General features: G+C 35.5%; 1 protein-coding gene across 2 annotated transcripts in view; it reads left to right on the forward strand.

Moving 5' to 3' along the window:
• Positions 1-21028, forward strand: part of LOC109055470 (protein jagged-2-like) — a 36841-nt gene extending 15813 nt beyond the window's left edge. The window contains exons 4-26 of one of the 2 annotated variants that reach the window (XM_042737276.1): positions 3643-3897; positions 5137-5197; positions 6292-6422; positions 6911-7030; positions 7205-7318; positions 7438-7551; positions 9469-9582; positions 10310-10356; positions 11127-11300; positions 11393-11543; positions 12483-12647; positions 12757-12870; positions 13101-13214; positions 13293-13406; positions 13486-13602; positions 13798-13825; positions 14072-14157; positions 14748-14861; positions 16163-16278; positions 16495-16749; positions 16863-16994; positions 18729-18882; positions 19410-21028. In XM_042737276.1, the coding sequence (XP_042593210.1) occupies positions 3643-3897; positions 5137-5197; positions 6292-6422; positions 6911-7030; positions 7205-7318; positions 7438-7551; positions 9469-9582; positions 10310-10356; positions 11127-11300; positions 11393-11543; positions 12483-12647; positions 12757-12870; positions 13101-13214; positions 13293-13406; positions 13486-13602; positions 13798-13825; positions 14072-14157; positions 14748-14861; positions 16163-16278; positions 16495-16749; positions 16863-16994; positions 18729-18882; positions 19410-19876 (3257 nt within the window). In that variant the 3' untranslated portion in view covers positions 19877-21028. The remainder of the gene's footprint in view (positions 1-3642; positions 3898-5136; positions 5198-6291; positions 6423-6910; positions 7031-7204; positions 7319-7437; positions 7552-9468; positions 9583-10309; positions 10357-11126; positions 11301-11392; positions 11544-12482; positions 12648-12756; positions 12871-13100; positions 13215-13292; positions 13407-13485; positions 13603-13797; positions 13826-14071; positions 14158-14747; positions 14862-16162; positions 16279-16494; positions 16750-16862; positions 16995-18728; positions 18883-19409) is intronic. The other variant, XM_042737277.1, reaches the window with a different exon arrangement.
• The last annotated feature ends 3728 nt before the right edge of the window (positions 21029-24756 follow it).

The raw sequence follows: 24756 nt of genomic DNA on the forward strand, positions 1-24756 counted from the left end.
GATGGCATGAAGTTGATGTTGAGACATCAACAGGTGAAGAGGCAGTGAGAGGCTGTGAATGTTCCTGTTGCATTATGGGTGGAATGGTGCCAAGAATTAATAGTCATATTTATTAATACATAATAATAATACTAAAACTTAATTTTTAAATTCAGTCAAGCGATTAATCGCATACAAAATAAAATAAAAAACACACACATACAGTATATTTTTTGAAAATATTTACTTGTATTTACATGTTTATATTTATATTCATATAATTTATATTCTAAATGAATATATTTAATATATATACAACATTTTTTTCTGAAATATATACATGCATGTGTGTGTATTTATATATACATAATAAATAAACAGCATACATACACATACTATGTAAATAAAAACTTTTATTTTGGATGCGATTAATCACAATTTTTTGTTTGACAGCACTAATATATATATATATATATATATATATATATATATATATATATATAAATATATATACAGTTTTAGAAACTATTTATATTTCTAGATATTTTTCTTGATTTTTAAAATATTTTTTAATATACATGTTTACATTTTTTAAATAGTGTCATATTTCTTATTATTAAGTACACAACTTCAGGTCTTGCATGCTAATGTTGTACTTCTTTTATAGAAATTATCATTACAGCGGCTGGTTTTTGTGTTTGTATTTGTGCATTTTTTTGTTGCCTTGACACCACAGACATACAGTATCTGCTGTCAGTAGAAATCAATTCATCATCAGGGTGCCATACCTGCCTCACCGTTTCATTTTTTTTTTTTTACAGGCGTTTTTTTCCAAGTCAACCTTCTAGAATTAGCTCACATATGTAGTTCAGGCCTTGAAGAAAAAAAAAATCAAATCTGGCTTTAGATGCAAGAAGCCGGTTTTGGCTTTTGCAGGGCATCAGGTAGCGGGGGTCCATGGAGGAGAGGGTCCCGCGGGGCTGTTTACCTTTCAGGAAGTCCGTCCTACGTTTGGACTCTAAACAACTCTTTCTGGCCAGCAGGTCAACTGCATTGTTCACGTATCGTCAAGGGGCAGAGACAAGGGCGTTATTGTGTTTCACTTGTGCTGGCTGGTAGATTGCTAGATGGTAATAAAGTGGATACGTGGAAAAAATGCAAAAGGGAAGTTAAGAAAGGTGCGGTACATTAACATGGAGGAAAACTTAGAAAAGTGGGCGAGTGAATTATTTGGCCTTGTCCGACTCTTTGGTCTATTGTTTGTGATCTGTTATCACAGTGGCGATGGGGGCCGAATCGCACCCATTGTGATGGAGGCAATGAAACTGGAGACAGACTGATGTAGAGATGTGAATGAGACAGAAAGAAAATAATAGGAAAGAAAAGAAACTAAGAAAAGATGCTTTGTTTTTAAGGCTAACAGCAGTTATTTTTCTAAAGCTGTTGTTATGAGTTAATGAGAGCCTCTCAGATCAAGGCTGAAGTTCTAGTGTTGATTGAACTCATGGATAAAAATGACTGATTTACGTTTCATACTCGGCAAGAGCTGTTCATTTGCTTACCTGTTTGATAGTTAGTGCTCTTATCCGTGTGTGTGACTGTGTTCTTGAGCTGGCTTAGCATCAGGGTCTCTCTCTCTCCCACACACACACACACACACACACACACACACACACACACACACACACACACACACACACACAAACGCTTCTGTGACTCTACCCAGTAACAGTCTCTAAGTGTCTCCTCCAGCTTATAGAGAGGGAGTGATTGGTGTGTATTTTTGTAACTAATTGCTGTAGATGAATTAGGAGATGAGTACTAGATTTTTTTATATTTATAAATGGGGGGAGAGTGAGAGGGGGAAGAGAGGACAGAGAAAAGGGGGGATGGCACATTTGAAATGAAAGAGCGTGTCGAATTCCTTTTTTTAGTCGGAAAGTAGGAAAGTATGTCAAAGCTTTTGTTCCACTTCTGGAATCGTGTGTCCATTTAAGGAAGAGAGCAAGTGGACTGAGATGGGGTGAGCGGGGTGATTTCGGCTGTGGGGAAGGATTTGTGAGACAACGTGCTCAAGGACGATTTATGGAGCACCTTGGCTAGTGGTCAAACATAACAACCTGTCAGAAATACCACTGCCAAATCTATAAGACATCCTTGAATTGGTTATCTGACCTTTTTTTTTAAATAGGTTTTTAAAATATTTTCTGCATTCAAGGGGGAGTTTATGGGAGTTTATATATATATATATATATATATATATCCTTATATATATTATATATATATATATATATATATATCTATATATATATATATTGCTGAATTTAATGTAATAATTGAATAATAATAATAATAATAATTGTGAAATATTATTACAATTAAACATGACTGTTTTTTATGTTAATGTATTACTAAATATTTTTATGGAAACTCAAAATTTTCCATTCAAATTTTTTGCAACAATATAAAAACTATTTTTTATAAGTAGTCACTTTTGATCAACTAAAACTTTTGATCACTATAAACAGTGATAAAACAGTGATATATATATATATATATACATGTATATATATCTATATATATATATATATATATATATATATATATATATATATATATATATATATATATATATATATATATAATTTACATGTAATATATTACACTATATATATATATATATATATATATATATATATATATATACGTATATACATACATACATATATAGATATATATATATATATATATATATATATATATATATATATATATATATATAGTATATATATACATGTATATATATATATATATATATATATATATATATATAATATACATGTATATATATATATATATATAGATATATATATATATATATACCTATATATATATATATATATATATATATACATACATATATATATATGTATATATATACGTGTATATATATATATATATACACACACATATATATACACACACACACACTCTGTATGTATGTGTGTGTGTGTGTGTGTGTGTGTGTGTGTGTGTGTGTGTGTGTGTGTGTGCATATGTGTATCCATTCACATCATTTATCTTTTATTGTACAGTTAAATGTCTAAATTCATTTAAGCATTTAAGTGATTTATTTTATTGTGACAAATTAGTGTAAATGGTACTGGTCATTTTGGTAATATGCAAATGTGTCTCTGGCCTCAGATACGTGATTGGGCCTTGGATGATCACGTCACCCTCTCATTCAGCCATATCCCTATCATATCCCTAGACGGTGATATTGCTAATTTAATCAGGTGTGAATTTCTTGTTTTGAACAGAAAGTGCTGCAATGTGAGAATCTCAAGCCAACACCCACCTTCATGAACGGCACAGATTAGATTTGAATCATTGTTGATGCTGTGTTCTCTCGCACTTTGGGGGGGGGGGGGGGGGGGGGGGGGGGGGGGGGGGGGGGGGTGTTCTTCCTGGTCTGTTCCTGATTGTATTATTTCCTCACTGGCTCCCAAGCAGTCTGAGACAAGTGTGTGTTCCAATGAAGCAGGAAGACAGGCCGTGCTTCGTAATACACACACACACACACACACACACACACACACACACACACACACACACACACACTATACTGTATATATGAATGAATGTTTTTTGTCTCTCTCATAGGTGATGATCTGTTGATCGAAAGGAGTGTTAATCGTGGAGAAATGAACCCCGGAGAGGAGCGACAACCCATTCAGCACAAGGGCCGAACAGCCAGCATCCAGTACAGTGTGCGTGTGCGCTGTGACCGCCATTACTACGGCAACAAGTGCAACAAACAGTGTCGCCCCCGAGATGATTACTTTGGCCATTACACATGCGATCAGTTTGGCAATCAGCAGTGCATGGAGGGCTGGACTGGGCAAGACTGCAAAAAAGGTGTGCGAGTTTGCTAACCCTCACATGAGATCGCAGCAATTAGCAAATGACAGTGATCTAACAATGCAATCAAGTCCCACCCTACATTTTTTCTAGGTTAAAAACCCATTTTACTTGGATATACAGGGAACAAAAGATAATCACATCTTCCGTTTCATACCGACTAAGTTGTTTTATGTTATGTTTTACATTAATTTTTGGCTGCAAAAACTACAGATTCTTTATCTGTTAAAATGACATCTTATGGTGTGGGCAATACTTTTATTTCTTGATAAATGCTTTTACAATAAAGTTGTAACTTTAGATGCTAGTGAAATATTGCAATTATTGATCTATAATTGATTCATTATTGATCACTGCAGCAAAAAACTAATCCTAGCCTAATAATTTGAGTACAAATTTCCCAAGCGACATAATAAAAACTTCAAGCAGTTTATACATATGTTTACTCACAGTATCCATGACATAAACATTTATAGCAAAATCTCTATCAAATGACACTTCATTAGGGGTGGGCGGAAAAATCGATTCACATATGAATGAATGCGACTGAATCACGATTCAGTCTTCTAGCGATTCCAATCGATTCACAAATGTCAAAAATCTATTTTCTAATTAATATAATAATAATAATGACATGTTGTCGGAACAAAACAGCAACAGCAGTGGAGGAGGAAAAACAAATATATCTTGCCCCATTTTCCGTGAGGGCAAGTGTTTGGAAAATATTATATTAATTATTTTGTTATTATGGGAGGTGTAAAATATTTTTGATTTATTAGGAAGTTAATAATTAATAGGGAACACTGATTTCTTGAGTCAGGACTACACATACTATTTTATTTTTGTATCAAAATACTGGTGCGTTTGACATCCAGAGTTCACAAAAAAATGTATGAAAAAGCATGAATCATCATTAAAAATCGAAAAATTGAGAATAAATTTTTTAACGAATCATGACCCCAAGAATCAATATGAATTGAATCGCGAGGCACTGAAAGATTCCCACCCCTACACTTCATTTTATATGATTACGTTGCCAGCCTTAACTTCATATTTTTACAGGTAATACATCCCATTTATGATCAAATTTAAATTTTTCCTTGACCTCCAGCAATAAACTCATTATATGTGTGAAAACCTTATTACTGTTGTCATCAGTAATGTAATTTACATGTGTAAATCAAAGGAGAGCAAAGGAATTTAATAAAGCTCATTCATAATTTCTTTGTCTTTCAGCTATCTGTAAGCAAGGCTGCAGTGAGCTTCACGGAATCTGTGACGCTCCGGGAGAATGTGTGTAAGTGTTAGTTGATCTCTCTCTCTCTCTCTATTCTCAGGTCATGCATCCCGACGAGATGAATGAGTCTGTTCGTTAGAGTAAAATTGTTTCGCACACACATTTTCTGGCATGCACAGCAGCTTTAAATAGTCTTGAATGAGCTGCGCAGACAACTGAAGGATAATTTGATAATATTAGCTCCGCCTCCCTCATAAATGTCTATTTTCAGAATGGAATACTTGCTTATTACTGAATACTCTGCGATATACGCTGGATATTATTTTTAAATATATAAAAATTAAAGCATTAAACATTTCTAGTGTCTATGGTAAGGTTTACAATTAAAGACATGAGCTCACATGATCTCTTCACATTTGCATGTTTAATTTTGCCAATATAGATGTTCAAAATGCTAGTTCATAGTAAAAGTGTGCTCTTTGATATAGTAAACATTGTAAAGTGACCATCTGAGTATTACTGTACATGAATGCTGAAAGTTTCATAAAGTATGCTATACAAAATGGCACAGAAATATTAGAGTAGTACGGTAGTATGCAGTTTTGAATTGTCACCTCCAGTTTTGTGTGTCTGAGTGATGTTTCTTTTCCTCTGTGTTAATTCAACCATCTTTTAAAGTATGTGAGGTGGAAGTGACCTTTGACCACCAGTCTGTCTGGAATTCATTGCTGTCTAAGATTAGAAAAGGGTCAGAGGTCATGACCTGTGTCTGCAACCGAAAAGAAGTTTACACTCCTGTCTCCGTGATACTCAGACTTCCCTCTCTTAAAGTTACTGGTGTAATGTACATGTGCAGTGTGTGACACTATCAAAATTGCTAATATTTCTGTGAGAAATGGAAGACTTTTCAAATGTGTAAATAAAAAGAAAAATCTTTCTAAAGAAAGTGGAAAATCATGCTAAGCTTACATGATGTAATAGGTTTTTGATAAATGTGTTCAATGGTATAGATTCAGTTCAGGGAGGCTTGTGCAGAAATATTGCACACACACACACACACACACACACACACACACACACACACACACACACACACACACACACACACACACACACACACACTCACCAGCTTATGCTCTGTTTGGGTTTTTTAGGTGTAAGTACGGCTGGCAGGGCCTACTGTGTGATGAGTGTTTGCCGTACCCGGGCTGTGTGCATGGCACCTGCGTGAAACCCTGGACCTGCACCTGTGAGAAGAACTGGGGAGGACTTCTGTGTGACAAAGGTAGGTTGAATTGCCTTCTTTTAAAGGGGACATCTTTTTTAAGCTTTTTTTTTTTTTTATTTAGTTTGGTTGTTTGTGTGTCTGCTAGGTAAGGATGGCTGAAAAAAAAAACCACACAGTCAGTTTATTATGGGATGTCTGAGTCTGAATTTGTAGCTGGTTTCTACATAGAAAGATAGCAATTTGAATAAGACCACCTACAAGCCATATATGGGATCCAACGCAGAAATTCACGTGTTCAATTCACAGAGTATCTGAACAAAAAATTACCCTTTTGTAGTTGATTTCTGGTGTTATCACCAGCTCAAAAATGTTTTGTTAAGATAGTAAACGAATGCAGTTGAGGTCTGTTCCCTCTCACTTTAGGCATTCATTGACATCCACACACATTTTTCTGCTTTGAGTGGAGTGTTGCAGCTTTTTCTGCCATATTCTTTCCTGCTGGAAAAGATTGATTGTGTATTGTTTATGTATGTGTTTCTGTACAGATTTAAATTACTGCGGCACACACAAGCCCTGTGTAAATGGAGGCACGTGTCTGAATACAGAGCCAGATGAATATTTCTGTTCCTGTCCTGAGGGTTACTCTGGCAAAAACTGTCATATCGGTAAGAAAGCTTAGTAAAACTTTGACAAAAGTGGTCATATAATTCTCAAAACTTATATTTTTAATATTAAAGTGTAGGAATAGCAAAAATAATATATAGATAAGAAATGCTTATGCCATTGAGTTTAACAAGGTCTACCAAATGTGTGTATGTGTGTGTGTTTGTACCTTACAGCCGAGCATGCGTGCATGTCAAACCCATGTGCAAATGGCGGGACATGTCATGAGCTGGCTTCAGGGTTTGAGTGCCAATGTCCCCCAGGGTGGGACGGCCCAACTTGTGCTAAAGGTCAGAAGTCATTCACTTTTTATTGACTCTTGATGAGGCAGACTACACTAGAAATTTACATATTATGCATGCTTATTTTAATTTTCTGTATGTTTTTCATTTGTGTGTGCACATTTCAGACAAAGATGAGTGCTCGTCAAACCCGTGCGCTCATGGGGGGACCTGCTTTGATCTGGAAAACGGCTTCGAATGTTTATGCCTCCCACAGTGGACCAGCAAGACCTGTAAGATAGGTGAGACCTAGTGTGTGCATGAATTCATATAATTGATTTTATGCTCAAATCTATTGGGGGCCACAAAACAGTACCATGTTTAACTGGATCGTACCATGTCTAAATAGGGCGCCGGATGGCACCTCTCAAATATCAGCAGTTCTCTAAGTGTGCAATGCATAGTGCTTGTTTAATGTAATGAATTGTGTAACTGAATGCCATGTTTACATCTTACACCACAAATTACTCTCAGTTGATTGTGTTACAGAGTGTGTGTTTTGATTGTTTTTTGCAAGTGCATGAGTGTGTGATATGCCTGCAACTATGTATATATTTTGGCATTGCGTGCTTGTATGTTTATTTAACCTGAGTTTGTGGGTACTGTATGTGTGTGATATGGAATTTCGTCCGAGGCTGTGTGGTCATGGCAGATAGCTGAATATTATCTGTAACTGGACCTAGGTGATTTAAGAAAAGCTATATATATCATCAGGCCTGGCAACTGCCAAGACAGGGGCTAAATTTATCTTTATGCGCAAGTATATTAGAGTGATCATGGGGTGGAGAAAGAAGCTCAAAAGGGGTGTGGTAGAAGTATTTTACTCCGCTGCTGCGAGTGTGACAGGAAATGCTTTATAACCTGTAAACAAGCACAGTGTGGAATTGTAGCCGTGGTGTCTGGTTATGGGGGTGGGTTGGGTTTCCCAGGTTGCACTCTGTTCTCAGGTGTGGAGCGGACATTGTTACCTGTGCAGGATTAAGAAGAGAGTTCGATTTCATCTGTGGTACAACATCAGTTCTAAATAGCTACAGCGCCACACACAACTTTTGTTCAATTTTTATACACATTATAGTCACCTTTACACATTTAACATATTAAATATGTTATTAAACATTAAACATATCGGCAGGGTTTACCAAATGGAGGTTTGCAAGGGACCTGCACATGGTTCATGAGTTGTTGAAAAAGTTATTAAATAATAGTATTGAATGTAAAATAAAAATACTGTAAATAAATGGGGTATAGATGTTCTGCATGTTTCAGAGTTATAATGCAAATTTCATTATTATAATGATTAAATAAGAAAACTATTGTAAATTACAACAGTAATATATTGCTGTCTTTATTTTTATAATTAAGTTAAAACATACTAAACTACCAGTAATTGATATTAATACTATTTTAAATTAAAATATATGTTGTTATATAAATCTATATAATTATTATTATTTATTAGAATCTCAGGATGTACTTTTGTACCCCCCACCCCCCTTTACTGGATAAAGATGAAAGATTTTTTTAAATATATTTTACACACAATTTCTACTTGACATAAAAATGAAAATATCAATGTATTATAAAAAATAGACATAAAAGATTTTATAAATTTTTTAACTTTATGACTTTTCCAGGTCTAGAAGTCCCACTTTCAAAATAAGGCTTCCTCATATATCAACATTTTCCAAGAAACCTGGTTTGTAAAAAAAAAGAAAAAAAAAAAGAAATAAAAATAAGGCAACTAAAATAAAAATATTTCTTATTTTTAATCACCCCAACTATTTATGCTTATTATGCCTTATATTAAATCATTTTAAATCATCTTGAGCCCCCTTGGAAGTCTCCCTTGTTGCGCCCTACTGCTTTAGGGTGTCTCAGTGCTTTTATGAGAGAACATGAATAATTAGTAGAGTTTTACCTCCTTTTTATGAGCTTCTGGTATGTGTTTTGGAGGTGTGATATCACTGATACTGTAGTTACAACACATACAGGGGAAAATGTAAAGCTGTTTACAGAGGATGTGAATATGCCACGGTGCATCATGGGAATCTGAGTTTTTTTATGTGGTTTGACATATCCAAGAGCTTGTGCTTGGTGGTGGGGCTTGAACTTCCATGCTCTCTTTAGCTCCTCTCATCCTCCTCTTCTCTCTCAAACAGATGTGAATGAGTGTACGAGGAGACCTTGTCTAAATGCTTATGCTTGTAAAAATCTAATTGGTGGATATCATTGCAACTGCTACCCGGGCTGGGCGGGACCGAACTGTAATATCAGTCAGTATACAAACTCTATAAAGTCAACAAAGTCTATATCTTATACCTTTTCACTCTTTTTCAGCAAAGCAGCAACTTTTGCTTTTCCTTCTCTTCTTTAATGCTGATTAAAGCTGCTTTGTTATTCATGAAGCAGAAACAGCTTTAAAGCAATAGTGCACCCAAAAATTCCTAATGATGATCCAAAAACAGAAAATGTTCTCTTCCACCATACTATAAACATGGCTGAAATGTAAGTCATTATTCATTACCACCAGTTTTGTGAACTGGATCAATTAATTCTTAGAAAATATCTGACTCAAATAAATGATTCGTTCACAAAGAAGCATTCTGGTCTGTTACATTGCTCTGTTTATCACACACAAGTTATCATATAGCTTCAGAAGACCACTTTTATGATGCATTTATTGTACATTTTTGTCCTTTTTGAAGTTTAAAAGCTTCTTTTTAATTACATAAAATAGAGTGACCACCACAGTCTTTACAGTTAATGTATATAACAGAAATGTGGTCATTTCTGAGAAAGCAGTATCTGAGAAAGATGTATTTTCCACCTTCGATTAATCTGTATTGCTTTGTCTCTTACAACGAGTTTTCTCCTAATTGTGCATGTGTTCTGTTAATCTGCCTGCTCTTGCATGTCTAAAAGCTGGTTTGATCTTGTTTTCAATTTTTACACATTTTGGACCAGAACAATGTGCTGATTGTGTTGATGATTATTTTACAGATGTCAACAGCTGTTACGGTCAGTGTCAGAATGGAGGAACCTGTCAGGTTGGTATATGCCTGTTTTATTTGGCATGTCTGTTTAGACATTCTGGGTTGAATCAGTTGTACTGCATCCTCCACAACCAACACTCAGAACAGTGCACATTTATTGTTCTGATTTATGTAATATAATTAGGTTAAAAACACAGTGCATGCAAATAAATGATGCAATTCGAGGTCATATTCATTACTGAATTTATTGAAGACATCAGTGAATTCCTCCCTTTATGGGTTTTCTAACATTTCTGTGATTGTTATTGCCTTTGATGGTGCTACTGTAAGATTTTTATTTTTTTTCAGAATAGCAGAATTTAGTGAAATAAACCATGAACAGCCTAAACTCAAACCATACATATTTTGCATCCATTTAAGTTACACTTCTTACGTCAAAATTTGCATGTTTCTTCTCAAGAAATCAATAATGTTGGCACAGGTGTGAGCATGCAAATGGTAAAGATAAAAAGAAATCCTTATATAATTAAAATATCTGGGCAATGCAGTTATTCTTAAAGGGATAGTTAACTCTGTTACTTGTGACTTTGAGAAATGTTTTTTAATCTATACAATGGAAGCCAAAATGGTTTGATTATCAGTATCCTTTTTTGTATTGCTCAGACAAAAATAATTAGTTTCTTTGTTCAGTTTTCCATGTAATGGAATTTATATTGGAGTAGGTTATCATTTCTTGGTTATTTACTCCCTAACTTTTACAAGCTTACTTGGGCTTCTGTCCCACACACCTGCGAAACATCTCCACCTCTGTGTGTTTTTGTTAGGATGGTCGTCATGGTTACGTGTGCCAGTGCCAGCCGGGCTTCATGGGAAGAAACTGCGAAGTGCAGCAAAGCAGGTGTGCTAGCTCCCCTTGCCAGAATGGTGGACGCTGCCGTTCACTAGCCACAGGTTATGAGTGTGAGTGTCTGTACGGATACACCGGAACCAACTGTGAGGTGAGGCCAATAATTGCATAAAGTATGCACACAATGAACTTTCTCTTTCTCAATCACTCATTTCCTCTCTCGTTGTCTCATTCTCTCTGTAGGTGCAGGTGGATCTGTGCAGTCCAAACCCATGTCAGAATAAAGGCCAGTGTCATTCTATGCAGGGAGATTTTTACTGTGCCTGCGCAGATGAATATGAAGGGAAGACATGTAGTCAGCTACGAGACCACTGCAAAACCAGCACCTGCCAAGGTAGACAAATGACCTCACTGAAGGCCTCATTAAATTTATGATGTTCCTTTAGCTCAGTTAGTAGAGCACAGCGCTATTTGATTCCCAGCGAATGCATTAGATCAAAGTTGCGTATTGATATACACAAGCTAACTACTATTTCTAATTGATTTTATTTTCCATTAATTTTATTACGCCAGTGGAATAGATGTGCAAACTAAGTGCAAATAGCAATGTATTCTATGTACACTAAGTGAAAATAGAAGTATTTTCTTAGTGATATGCTATTTACACTAAATGCATATAGCGATATATTCTATTTACACTATGTAAATTCTATTTACACTATGTAAAAATAGCAGTTTTTTCTGCTATTTATACTACTTATTGCAAATAGTGGCAAATATCTGCACCTCAAATGTAGTACATTATAAAACAGTATGCAATAATAACGTATTGAGTGTAAATTACCATTTTTTGTAGAATTACTAAATAGATACTGCCATATAGGGACTATAAAGCCCTTACTACACTTACCCTAACCCTAACCCTACCCGATACTTTATTTATTTTAAACTTTTCTTTTTTTTTTCCTTGTTTTTACTGAAAATAATTTAGTTTCCAATGTAATAAGAGATGTGAAAAGGGAGAAGAAAGAGTTCGGCAAAAGGCAGATTCGAACTCAGGTCGCTTGCGTCATAAAGAATGCGTTAAGTGCTTTATCACCCACAGCACTGAAGCCATTAATTGATGGCCATCTTTTGTAATGTTGTCCAGCCCAACCACACATTGGTAGGCGGAGTTAGTGCAAATAGCGTCTGCCAACAAGGTGGGCTTTTTGCACTTAGTGTAAATAGACACTCTGTTTTATTAATTTTTCCCCTTTTGTATATCCCCTCCTGACATTAATGTCAATGTTTGGTTAATCTTGTTTTAGATGATGTTCTTTTTCCTCATTAGTGATTGACAGTTGTACTATTGCCGTGACAACCAATGGCACAGCAAAAGCGGTTCGGCACATCTTATCAAATGTGTGTGGTCCTCACGGGCGCTGCATCAGTCAGTCAGGAGGAAACTTCACTTGTTCCTGCCACCCAGGATTCACTGGGACATACTGTCATGAGAGTGAGTAATATTACGCAAATTTTAACACACACCATTATTACAGCTTTATGCCAGTATTTATAGTACACACACCAATTAATGGGGATTTCTTTTCTGCTTTCTCTCTCAGATGTAAATGACTGTGCATCATCTCCTTGTCAGAGCGGAGGAACATGCATAGATGACATCGACTCCTTTCACTGTGTCTGTCCCGCTGGCTTTAATGGGCAACTCTGTGAGCTGGGTAAAAATATCAGCTCTACATGCTTAACTAATTAACTTAACTACTGTTTCTTTTAGTAGTGGAACTCTAAACACATTTAGTCCATAGAGATTTATTTTGACAAAAATTTAAGCTGTACAGCTATTTTTCTAATTTGCCATTAAAATAATATAATTAAAGTACTCCAACCTAAATTACTGCTACTGATGATGTATAATATTTAATAATAGTAATTATAATCTTCTCTTCAGAGGTGAATGAGTGTAGCGGTGAGCCTTGTCTAAATGGAGGTATGTGCACTGATCTGCTGAACGATTTCTTCTGTCGCTGCACTGACAATTGGAAAGGAAAGACGTGTAACTCACGTAAGTGAATGCATGTTTTAGTTTTAAACTTGCATTAAATTTTATGCAGTTGTACTTAAAATAGAGTTAATGTTACAGGAGACAGTCAGTGTGATTCCAGTACATGCGCTAACGGAGGTACATGCTATGATCATGGAGACTCATTCCGATGTGCGTGTCCCTCTGGATGGGGTGGCAGTACCTGTAACACAGGTGAGATAGAAGCCAGAACACCTCCATGTTGACCTCATTTAATCTATATTTTTCTGACTATCTCTGTCTCTCTCTCTAGCCATGAACAGCTCGTGTGAATCTGGTCCATGTCTAAATGGCGGGACTTGTATTGGAGGGGGCAGCGTCTTCACCTGCATCTGTAAAGATGGATGGGAGGGGCCTACCTGTGCTCAAGGTAAGGCCATGCCCACTTATCAATCTCCCCCAACTCTTTCTCTTTTACCAAAATATCCATTAACTAAACCTTGTGCATGTGTAAATGTGATTTACTCCCACATGTATGGCAGGCTGTGATTTGCCCTGACAGGTCTAGTTCTGATATATCATCTGGTAGTTCTGCTTTTATGAGATGTTTTCATTCTGTTTTCAGATGTTGATGACTGCAACCCTCATCCATGGTAAGTGATGCAACAGATAATGGAAGTGAACAAAAGTACAGAAAAGAGAACAAAACAATCGCTCCCGTAAACATGTCACTCACAAAACTTTGTTTGAACTTTTGAATCTGAATATAGAATATGTGTCTAAACACATACATCTAACGTGGGAAGGAAGCTACTAATTAATGCACCTGTAGCATCTTTATCTTGCTAAGCTGTTAAGATATACTCAGATACTGTCTCTCTGCCCCTCTCTTTCTGTAGTTATAATGGGGGACAGTGTGTGGATGGGGTCAACTGGTTTCGCTGTGAGTGCGCACATGGATTTGCAGGACCTGACTGTCGAATCAGTGAGTAAATAAACATACAAATATCTCTAAATATGACTATGAATATTCATGAGATGACATTCCTTAAAGTTTTTTTATTATTAAAACATTTGAGAAATAAAATACTTACCATAAATACTATTATTTAAATGAATATAAAAATAATATTAATATTAAATAATAATTTACAAGTGGAATGTTTGGAAAACCAGTTTGAATATAGACGTTGTTTTTGCAGTTCCATTTAGTGCAACTAGTAATGCAAAAATTACACACTTCATACACTGTGTCAATTGTGTCATTTTTAAATATAAATATCCATGTGCTTCATTTTAAAAATTGAGCTCATAATTTTTCAATCAAATATTAGTCTTCTTGTGAAATGACAGACTTCTTTCTGTTGATATGTGTCGCTTTCTTACAATCAATTGCAAGCATGCATTCACATCCAGTCAAAACCAAATGAACTGAAGTCTTTATCCTACTTTTTTTTTTCTTTTTCGATGAGCCATTTCACTCAGGTGTATGTCACAGTAAGGAAGAAAGATCTGATGCTACTTTCGATACATTCAGACTAACACTCTCTACTTCTGTCACTCACTCGATCTCAGACATAGATGAGTGTCAGTCCTCTCCCTGTTCGTATGGAGCCACATGTGTGGATGAGATTAATGGATATCGCTGTCTTTGCCCCATGGGACGAGCTGGACCGCGCTGCCAGGAGTGTGAGTTCCCACTGACAGACCACCCTACTTGTTTGCATTATGAGAAATGAAGTGTTGAAAATCTTTGCTGTCTAATCATGTTGTTTGAGCCCACCTTAACTTCAGCCAAACAAAACTGGACTAGACTAAATTGCCTGTTTCATTGGCTTTCAACAGGGGTCTGTGGTGGTTCTGCACAGGCTTGCCAACTTTTGTGTGTAAAAAAATAAAATTAAAATACAGCTAAATGCATTCAGCTAAATGTTTCATTGTCCCTTACAAATTAAAATGCATTTAGTAAAATGTTATGATTATTTATTTATTGAAATGATGGGATGGCATATTATTATTTGATGCATATTATAATAGGACAGGTGTAAAATGCACCACTCAGTTATGTACAATATATGTGACCCAGGACCACAAAACCAGTCTTAAGTGTAAATTTTTCAAAATTGAGATTTATACATCATCTGAAAGCTTTCCATTGATATATGGTTTATTAGGATCGGATAATATTTCACCGAGATACAACTATTCTATGAAAATGTGGAATCAGAGGGTGCAAAAAAATCAAAATACTGATAAAATTGCCTTCAAATTTGTCCAAATGAATTCTTAACTATGCATATTACTAATCAAAAATTTGTGAAAATATTTATGGTGAAAAAGTTGTGATATATTTATGGTAGGAAATTCACAAAATATTTTCATAGAACATGATCTTTGCTTAATATCCTAATGATTTTTGGCATAAAAGAAAAATCGATAATTTTGATCCATACAATGTTTTTTTGGCTATTGCTAAAAATATACCCCAGTGACTTAAGATATAATGGAGGTCCCTGCTCCATCTCACTGCATTTTATTTAATAAAAAAAAAAAAAAAAACTGTAAAAATAGTAATACTGTGAAATAGTATTACTATACAATTTATAATACAATTTTAAATAACTCTTTTCTATTTTAATATATTTTAAAATTTAATGTATTTCTATAATGGCAAAGCTGAAACCAGTCTTAAGTGTCAAATGAAGAAATCATTTTAAAATGCAAATTTTAGGCTTTTTATCAATTTGTGGAAACCCAAATATTTTTTTTCAGGATTTTTTGATGAATAGAAAGTTCAATAGGACAGCATTTATTTTGCACATTATAAATGTCTTTACTGTTACTTTTGATCATGTTAATGTACCCCTGCTGAATAGAAATACTAATTAAAAAAATCTTACTAACTCCAAACTTTTAAACTACTATAATGTTTAAAATCTGACCTCTCTTTCTTTCTCTGTCTTTCTCTCTCCATCTCTCTTCATCTGTAGTTATTGGTGTTGGAAAGGCATGCGATCGCTCTGGGGTTCAGGCTAATCACGGTGATCGCTGGGAGGATGGCTGCAACAGCTGTCAGTGCATGAACGGAAACATCAGGTGCACTAAAGTGAGTCCAACAAGCTCCCTCAGACTGTGCTTCTGTACCAATCAAATACCAATTGCAGTCACATTCAGTAAAAAACTGTCAGGTGAAGTTAAAAAGGTGAAAATGCATTAAGGACATCATTTTATGTTATCATTTATTTGTTATTTTTATTATTATTTATTTTTCTCTCCATGTAGATATAGATACTTCATTAAGATTTTTTTATTGTGACCACAGGTGCATTGTGGTCTTCAGCCCTGCTTGTTGCAGTCAGACTCTGGTGAGCCACAGCGCCCCCTATGTCCACTTGGACAGGAGTGTGTAGAGCATCATTTCCTGTCTTGTCTTCGTCCACCATGCAATCATCTGGGTATATGCGCCACTCATGAAGGTCTACAGCCCATCGGCACTCAGTGCCTACCCAACAACGGCTACCTAGACGACAAATGTGCTCGTGTTTCGCTTGTATTTGACTCTGACACTGTCCCGCAGGTAAGAGTTTTTCATTTAGTAAATGCTAAAATACTGAAAGTCAGATATGCACAGCTCTTTATCTCAGACACACTTAATTTTTCCATTCAAAATGTGTTGGGTTTGTTTAACAGGGCACTACTGCTGAAGGAGTCTGCACAGAGCTAACGTATCTGCCAATCACACGAACTCTGGCCAAAGACCACACCCTTTCCATTCTTTGCGACCAATCACCTTCCAGCCAAAATGCAGTGGTGGTTGCTATGGTGAGCTCACTCTCTTTAATCATCAGTCGTTAAACCTATAAAATTACCTCATCTGCTGTAAACAGTCCCTGTCTGCTTGGTACTCGTTTTCAGTCTCAGATCTTGATGTGTCATATAATAACACTGTTAAAAAGACTGAACATAAAAGAAGGTTAATGATGAAGATTTAACTGTTTCTTGTTGCTGTACCTCAAGTTGTCAGTTCATTATTTATTAGAAGCTGTTTTCAAATACCAACAAATACAAACTTTTTACTTGGAAAGGGGGCCTTGAAGAAAATCCCAAGTTTCCTGCTGCTAAACACAACTGTGGCGACATTTATATGTGCTTATCTCGTAAAAGCAATTACTCTAACATAACTTGAAGGCAGTGTAAAACAGTGTGCATCAAAATACAGATTTTTTTTTCATGCAATAACATGCTCTTCCTGAAACCATAACATCTGTTTTCCTTCACTTCGGAGTGTTTATTTCTTTCTTTCCGTCTCGTCTGTCCTTTAAAACATTTCCCTGCCGTTCTTCCAGTTTGCACTTCTTTAAAAAAAGGCCCTTTAAATCAGAGTCAAACGGCTTCCAAAGAGAGCTTGTAAAATTTGATTCTTTCTCTGATCTTTTTGTGAATTCTTTTGTGACTTATTTTCTTTCAATTCTCTCATCTAAATGTTTCTTGTACATCAAAAATCCAGCTTTTCATCCATTAACATACCTCACCTGTCCTGCTCTGGACCTTCTTGTCCTTCTCTTTATCTCCTTCACTCACTCCATTGCTGTAGTAATGCAGACTCTTGGGGAAAGGTCTGGCAATCTACTTTAAGCCCTTAATGGCCAGAATCTTAGTTCTACTCTTTCTATGATGTTGTAATGCTATTAAGATTTATTTTGTAACATTGAAAGTTTTCCGGAAAAGGAGTGGTAACCTTTTATGGTGTGAGCCCTCATAAGGCTGTGCTTTGTGCTGATGTTATAAGCTCAGCATTGGGACGTCCCCCGCGGACTCCAGCGTGGTTATACCCTGACTATTACCACAGACAAATAACATGTGGCTGGTCATGAAATTTAAGGGAAAGGTGAATAACTTGCCCAGTCATGTCTAACTTCTTTCATTTCTGATCTTGCTATTATTTTTTCTTCCTCACTCTAAATTTCCTCCTATTTTACGCTGTCTTTCTATCTCTGTCATTCCACTATGTCTCTATCATTCCTCCTTCCCTTTTTTCTGACTGTACTTTTTATTTTTTTTATTTCAATTTAAGTATGTTTTCTTATGAAAACTAAGGGAAGAAATATTACATCACAATTTTATTTCCAGACTCAAATTAGATTTTCTGTTATAAGTTAACCTAATAGGGCAGGGACTTTCTCATTGCTTGTTACATAATCAAATGTTTTATTTTGTGGTTAAACTTTTCCTGGTTGTTTTTTTTTTTTTTTTTTTTTTTTTGTATCTGCCTGTTTCAGTTGTGAGGTTGTGTTTCTCTAACAATTTGACACTTAGTTGTTTTTGTTGTTTTTTTTTTTCATTTTACAGTTTACAGATATTCTACCATTGTGTACTGTCTTTTTGGGGCCAAATAGCATTACATTGACTCTGTTGTTGTTGTTTTGGAGTTTCCCAACAAGTGATATAATTATGTGAATGCAAGTAAAACATCAGGACTATAGCTAAGAGAAAGGACTTGAGTCTTTGCAAATTTTCATTTGCTCTTTTTCATTCTCTCTGCTTTGCTTTCCACAGTCATATGAGCAAAACACCTTTGTTGAGGGACGAGCTCAGATACAGGATGTTGTCCGCTCCATCATTGATGTTCTGTCCAAACCTCACAACAGCACGTTGCTGTTGGCTGTGAGAGAGGTCAGAGTTGACACTCAGGATCCACATCCCCAAGTCGGTGAGTCAGATGCGTCTCTTTTAGACATCAAAACATAAATCTATGATTATAAGTATATTTTTAAATAATTATGATTTAATTTATAAAATAATTTAAATGCATATATTATAATAACAATAATATTAATTAAAAGTTTGGGGTTAGTAAGATGTTTTCTAATTTAGTGTATTTTAGAAGGGTTAGGTTCCTGTGAAAGCTATCAAATTTCAGTATCATTACTCCAGGCATCAGTGTCATATGATCTTTCAGAAATCATTGTAATATGCTGATTTGATGCTCAAGAAACATTTTTTTTATCATATTGAAAAAACTTTTTTGAGGAAACGACAATACATTTTCAAGATTCTTTAATGAATGGAAAGTTCAAAAGAACAGAATTTGAAATCGAAATCTTTTGTAACAATATTTATGTCTTTGTTGTCACTTTTGATCCATTTATTTTGATAAAGAATTATTTTTTTTTTAATTCAAAAATTTTAAAATGGTAGTGAATATGTTTCATGTCTTTTTTTTGTCTCTTTCTAAAGGTTACCTCATTCCGTTGCTGTGTGTGCTGTTTGTGGTATTATGGATCTCATGTGTCATCGTCTGCGTCTGGTGGTTCAGGAGACGCTGGAAAGCGAGACAAAGAGAGGACACACAAACAGAGGAGAGCATCAACAACCAGCGCGGGACACTACTGAGCACTCACACGCCTTACAAAGACAACACAGACCCGCTGCAGGAGAACAAGAACCTGCTTTACCCTCTGGATCGGGTTGGAGACGGTGCCGAGCGAGAGGAAGAGGAGGAAGAAGGAGATGAAGAGAGCGACAGAGGGCTGGTTCTGCATAAGTGCTCATCTCTTGCGTACACTAAAGGGGACGCGGTGTATACTATTCACACTACAGCCCAAAATCAGCCAAACAGGACACACTACAGCAGCAAAGACAATCGCTGCAAGAACAATGTGAATGAGAGTGTAAGCGAGCACATGAAAGATCATTACGTATGAAAGTACCAGACAAACTGGACAAAAATATAAGTATTTTTTTGCTGTCTGATCTGAAAGGTTTTGGGCTTGTGCGATTGGTGTTTTTATCCTTTTTCCATCATTGGGTAGTCAAATGAAACAGGGATTTGTGTCAGCAAATGAGACATTCAAAGAAATCCTTTTTTTGTTTTGTTTACACTTCACTCTTTTCATTAAAAAGAAGGACATTTTTACACAAAGCTGAACTTTGAGATTATGTCTGTGAACTGTGGCGCGACCTTTGACCCTTGGGGCTAAGGCGGAATCAGCGATAGGCAGCTTTAAAGTGTTTTTGATTATGTCCAGACCTGCCCAAGTTCAAGTGTTAGTAGCTGTTAAATCTTCCAGAGGTATATATACACAAGTGTCTCATTGAACCTTCATGATAGCGCTTACCTTGTATATACATTTTGCATAATAATACACATATGTTGGTTCTTGTTTTTGTTAACAAATTCTATTGACACACTTAAATAGGTAGTTCACCCAAAGGAAGATTCAGTCATCATTTACTCACCCTCATGTCATTCCAAACCTATATGACTTTTTTCTTCTGTAAAACACAAGTTACATAAGAGTGTAGGAAGTCACTCAAGAACTGGAGCTTTCAAGCTTTAAAAGTGATGCAAAAGCACCATAAAAGTATCATAAGTGTAAAATATAAAATCGATATGTTATATTCCAAGTCATCTGGAGTCATGTGATAGCTTTGCTGATAAACAGACCAAAATATACATCATTATTCACTAATAGCTCTCCTTTTGTTGGGCTGTTTACCTGTTTTTCAGTGAGTGAAAACCCGATCATTCAGAGTTGAACTGGATCATCTGATTCACTCAAAAGAATTGTTTGTTCACGAATCAGAAAATCTCTAACACTCTCAACAAGGAGATTAAGGATGTATATCAAGACATTATGTGAATAATGTCTGAAGTTTGTCCTTCACATAAATCTTTTGTATGATATCAGAAGACTTTTTAAAGAGCTCGACAGCCTCGGTCCTCATTCATTTTTGTTACACAGAAAAGAGAATAAAACAACATTTGGAATGACATGAGGGTAAGTAAATGATGACAAGTTTCATTTTTCGGTGAACTTAGAGACTGTAAAGTATAAAAGGTTTACTTTTATGTTTTATATTGAAATTCACCTTTGGGAATTGGTACTCGTAGTCCAGACAGTAAGAGTATTTTGACTGATACACTCTTACTCAGCTCTTGATGGTTAGAAATTATTGGTCAGTTTTTTTTTTAGAGTATTTTGACTGATAAGTTTTTTTTTTCTGTTTTTTTTTTTTTCAAGTGACAGTCATGATGTAAAGAATCAAGGGCCACTTCTGTCATTGCACTATTGTGTTGTCACAAAACACTTGGGTTTTTGGTCACACAGTAGGGGACAATGATTTTAATTGTTTAATCACTGAGAAAAAATATTCATATGTACATATGTAAATAGTGGAAAAAGACAGCTGTGTATATTCGAGTTTAGTAAGTTATGTGACACCTTTTTATCATTGTCATTATTAGAATTATTACATTTTCTTATTCTCTCCTTTAGTCGGTCTCCTTTTCAACAGTGTCATTCCTTTTATTTATGTTGGTCAGAAAATGTTTTATATATAAATATGTAAAATGGCCACAGGTTGGTAGTCTATCTGTGGAGACTATAAAAAATACTTTAAACAATAGATGATCTATCTTCATGTTAGAATAGATTATCTGTGTTGTTTTATGACTTTCCTAATGAATGTCGACTAAGGATTGGACACATTGACCATGCTGAAAGAATGTTTTGCCACTGATCAAATGCTGACTTCTTCTGAAGGCCTACATTACTTCACTGGAGAAAGACTCAAAGACTTCAAAGAAATATGCTGCATGTTTGAGTGGCACTTTGCATTTTCAAGCCACTGTCAGCCATGATATAATTATGTGTTTATATTAGTGTCCCAGGTTTTTAAGTTAGATGTTGGAAGACTTTGGAAGATTTTTTTTATGTTTTCAGAACATCGTTGCTTTGTATTATTATGCTACAATTCAAAATGAACCACAAATGGACCAGAGTATTGACCCATGTCAAAGACAGAGAACACTTGAGTTCAAAGTGTATCTTCTGTCTGAGTATTGTGTTGAATATCAGATTTTTTATTTATAAAATGGTACTATGATACTATAATACCATTTTTTCAAAAGAACACTATGAGTAAGGATTTATGTTATCAGAAATCCTCCCTTGTCTGGGGTGGCTGGGGTATTTTCCCTCCTTTATTCATGAGCTGTTCTGTCATATTTGTTTGGGGTCAAATCAAATGCAATTAAGATTTCTGGAAGGTCAGAAAAATTGTATCAGTGCATGTTGCTATGGCTGAATGAAGGGAATTTGTGATGTTTTACATTGCCATTTGTTTCATTTGGTGTCTTTAGAGGACAGAAAAACATAATACAGTTGAATATATAAATGATTGGATTATGCAAAATGTGACAGTAATTCAGATGAGATTACATTCTGAATCATGTCACTCAATAAAAGTTTCATTATTATAATATTAAGGAATTGAAACTCCCCTAACATGGGAAAACTTGTCCATCACATTTCCGGCTGTGATTAGTTCTACATGCACTGATGCTCATACTAAATCTGGCATTTAATTTGTAAAATCTGTTTGATTTTCCCAAGTATTTATTAAAGACTTTTGTACCTATGAGGTTTACACTTTTATTTCACATGTAGCATTTGTGATGTCTTCATTTAGCTTTTCCATTCCAAAACACAAGCTCATGCCTCATCGGTCAGCTGCTGACATCATGCATGACAGTGAAATCCACAGAGCTGGAGAAGAATCCTCTAAGAGTTGCAGAGGCTGATAACAAGGGTTTTGTTTTGACTCAGTCGGAGTATCGATGTGTATCATCTCTTTTAAAGATTAACCTGCTCTAACTCATCCTGGGTCTCAGGGCTTTAATTTCCCAAGGAAAAAAGAAAAAAAGACACACCCACATAAAAAATTCCTCCATTTCTTTTCAGAACTATTCACCTTGGATTACCGGATCTTTCTGGAGGATGAGGGTGTAAAGCATTAGCAAGCAACCAGTAAAGATTTTTTTAAAAAGGCATCACAACTGTCTTCAACATTGATAATAATAAGAAGCTTCTTAAGCACTAAACCAGCATGTTAGAATGATTTCAGAAGAATCATGTTAAACTGAAGACTGGAGTAATGATGCTGAAAATACTGTTTTGCCAACACAGGAATAAATTACCTTTTAAAATATATTAAGATAACAGTTGAAACAGTTAACTTGCAATAATATTTCAGAATACTACAGTTTTTACTGTATATTTATTAAATAAGCTGGCAGTCCTATAAAATACTTACTTTCAAAAACCTAAAAAAGCATCACAGCTGTTTTCAACATTGATAATATTTCTTGAAAAGTTTCTTGAGCACCAAATCATCACAATGATTTCTGAAGAACCATGTAACACTAAAGACTGCAATGACTGCTGAAAATTCATCTTTGCCATTTAAAATATATTAAGATAACAGTTAAAAGTTAAATTGCAATAATTTTTCAAAATATTACAGTTTTTACTGTACATTTATTAAGTAAATTGGTAGTCCTGGTGAGCATAATAGACTTGCTTTCAAAAACATTTAAAAAAAAACTTTTGAATTATATAGTGTAGTTTACCCAAACACTGATTTTATCATGGAAATAAGATGCTAGGTCTGTAACGGGGGGTTTTGGGTTTCGTTTCATGTTCATGTTTTCATCATGTGATTCCCTTGCCCTCATGTCATCCTGCTATTAGTTCTTAGGTTCATGTGTCATGTTCTCATTGGTGGTCTCAGTCATGTGTCTTGTCTCTTATTGGTTGGTCTCATGTAACCTGTATTGTTTGATATAAATAGCCCTCGATGCCTTTGTCCTTTGTCAAGTATTGATGTTGTAACCTGCTGTTGGCGAGTAAAGTCTGTTCATGCCAAGTCAAGTCTGTTCATGTCAAGTCAAGTCTTTGTTTTGTATTTGTTTGTATTTTGGGATTATTTCTGAATAAACTGCACATGAGTTCTTAAACTCCTTCAGTGGACTGTTTGTTACAAGTTCATGCCAGTTCATGCTAGTTTCACGAGACTGGGGTTGTTATGCTCTAAAAATGACTTAAAGGGATATGCCATCTACTGCAGGGCACTGGAGTTGAAGAGCCCAAGTCTGTGGTTTTGCACCTTCAGGTCTTGTTAGTTGGCCTGGTGCCCTTGGTTTGAACTCTGTGCTGAAATGACTTTATCCTGAAACATGTCTGTGGTAGTGGAAAGGTGTCTATTTTAGGAGCTGTTTTTTTTTGTTTTTTTTGTCCGTACTGCAATATACAGTATACGTCATGGGGAGAGCAGGTGCTGGTAAGCTTACTATATGAAGAGACAGTAAGTGCACTTGACTGCTAATGCCAACAGTAGTAGGTTTACGTGTAGGTACTTTAGCGTGTGTGTATGAGCTAGCGAGTTTTGATTTGTTGGATGTTGGCTCCATACTAAGCTGTAGTATTATTGCTGAGTCAGCAGTGGTATCAGATTCACAATCTGAGCTGCATGCACAGACATAAAGAAAAGAATTTAGTGAACACATTTGTTCTGCCAGCAGTGGAAGGTGCTTACAGGAATCTGGCAGCTCAGTCTTTGGTACCTGAAACTTGAGGTACACCTCAAATTCCTGTTTTATAAGCTGAGAGAGAATGACAAAGTGAGAGAGAAAACAAAAAGAAATCAGAAACTGTAACTTTGTAAGAAGCTGTAAAAAGTGCCCTTGCTTTTAAGTTGTCTTCACTCAAAATTAATTCCAACAATCAATACAACTGAAGTA

Source organism: Cyprinus carpio, chromosome B13, assembly GCF_018340385.1.
Source record: "Cyprinus carpio isolate SPL01 chromosome B13, ASM1834038v1, whole genome shotgun sequence".
Lineage (NCBI taxonomy): Eukaryota > Metazoa > Chordata > Actinopteri > Cypriniformes > Cyprinidae > Cyprinus > Cyprinus carpio.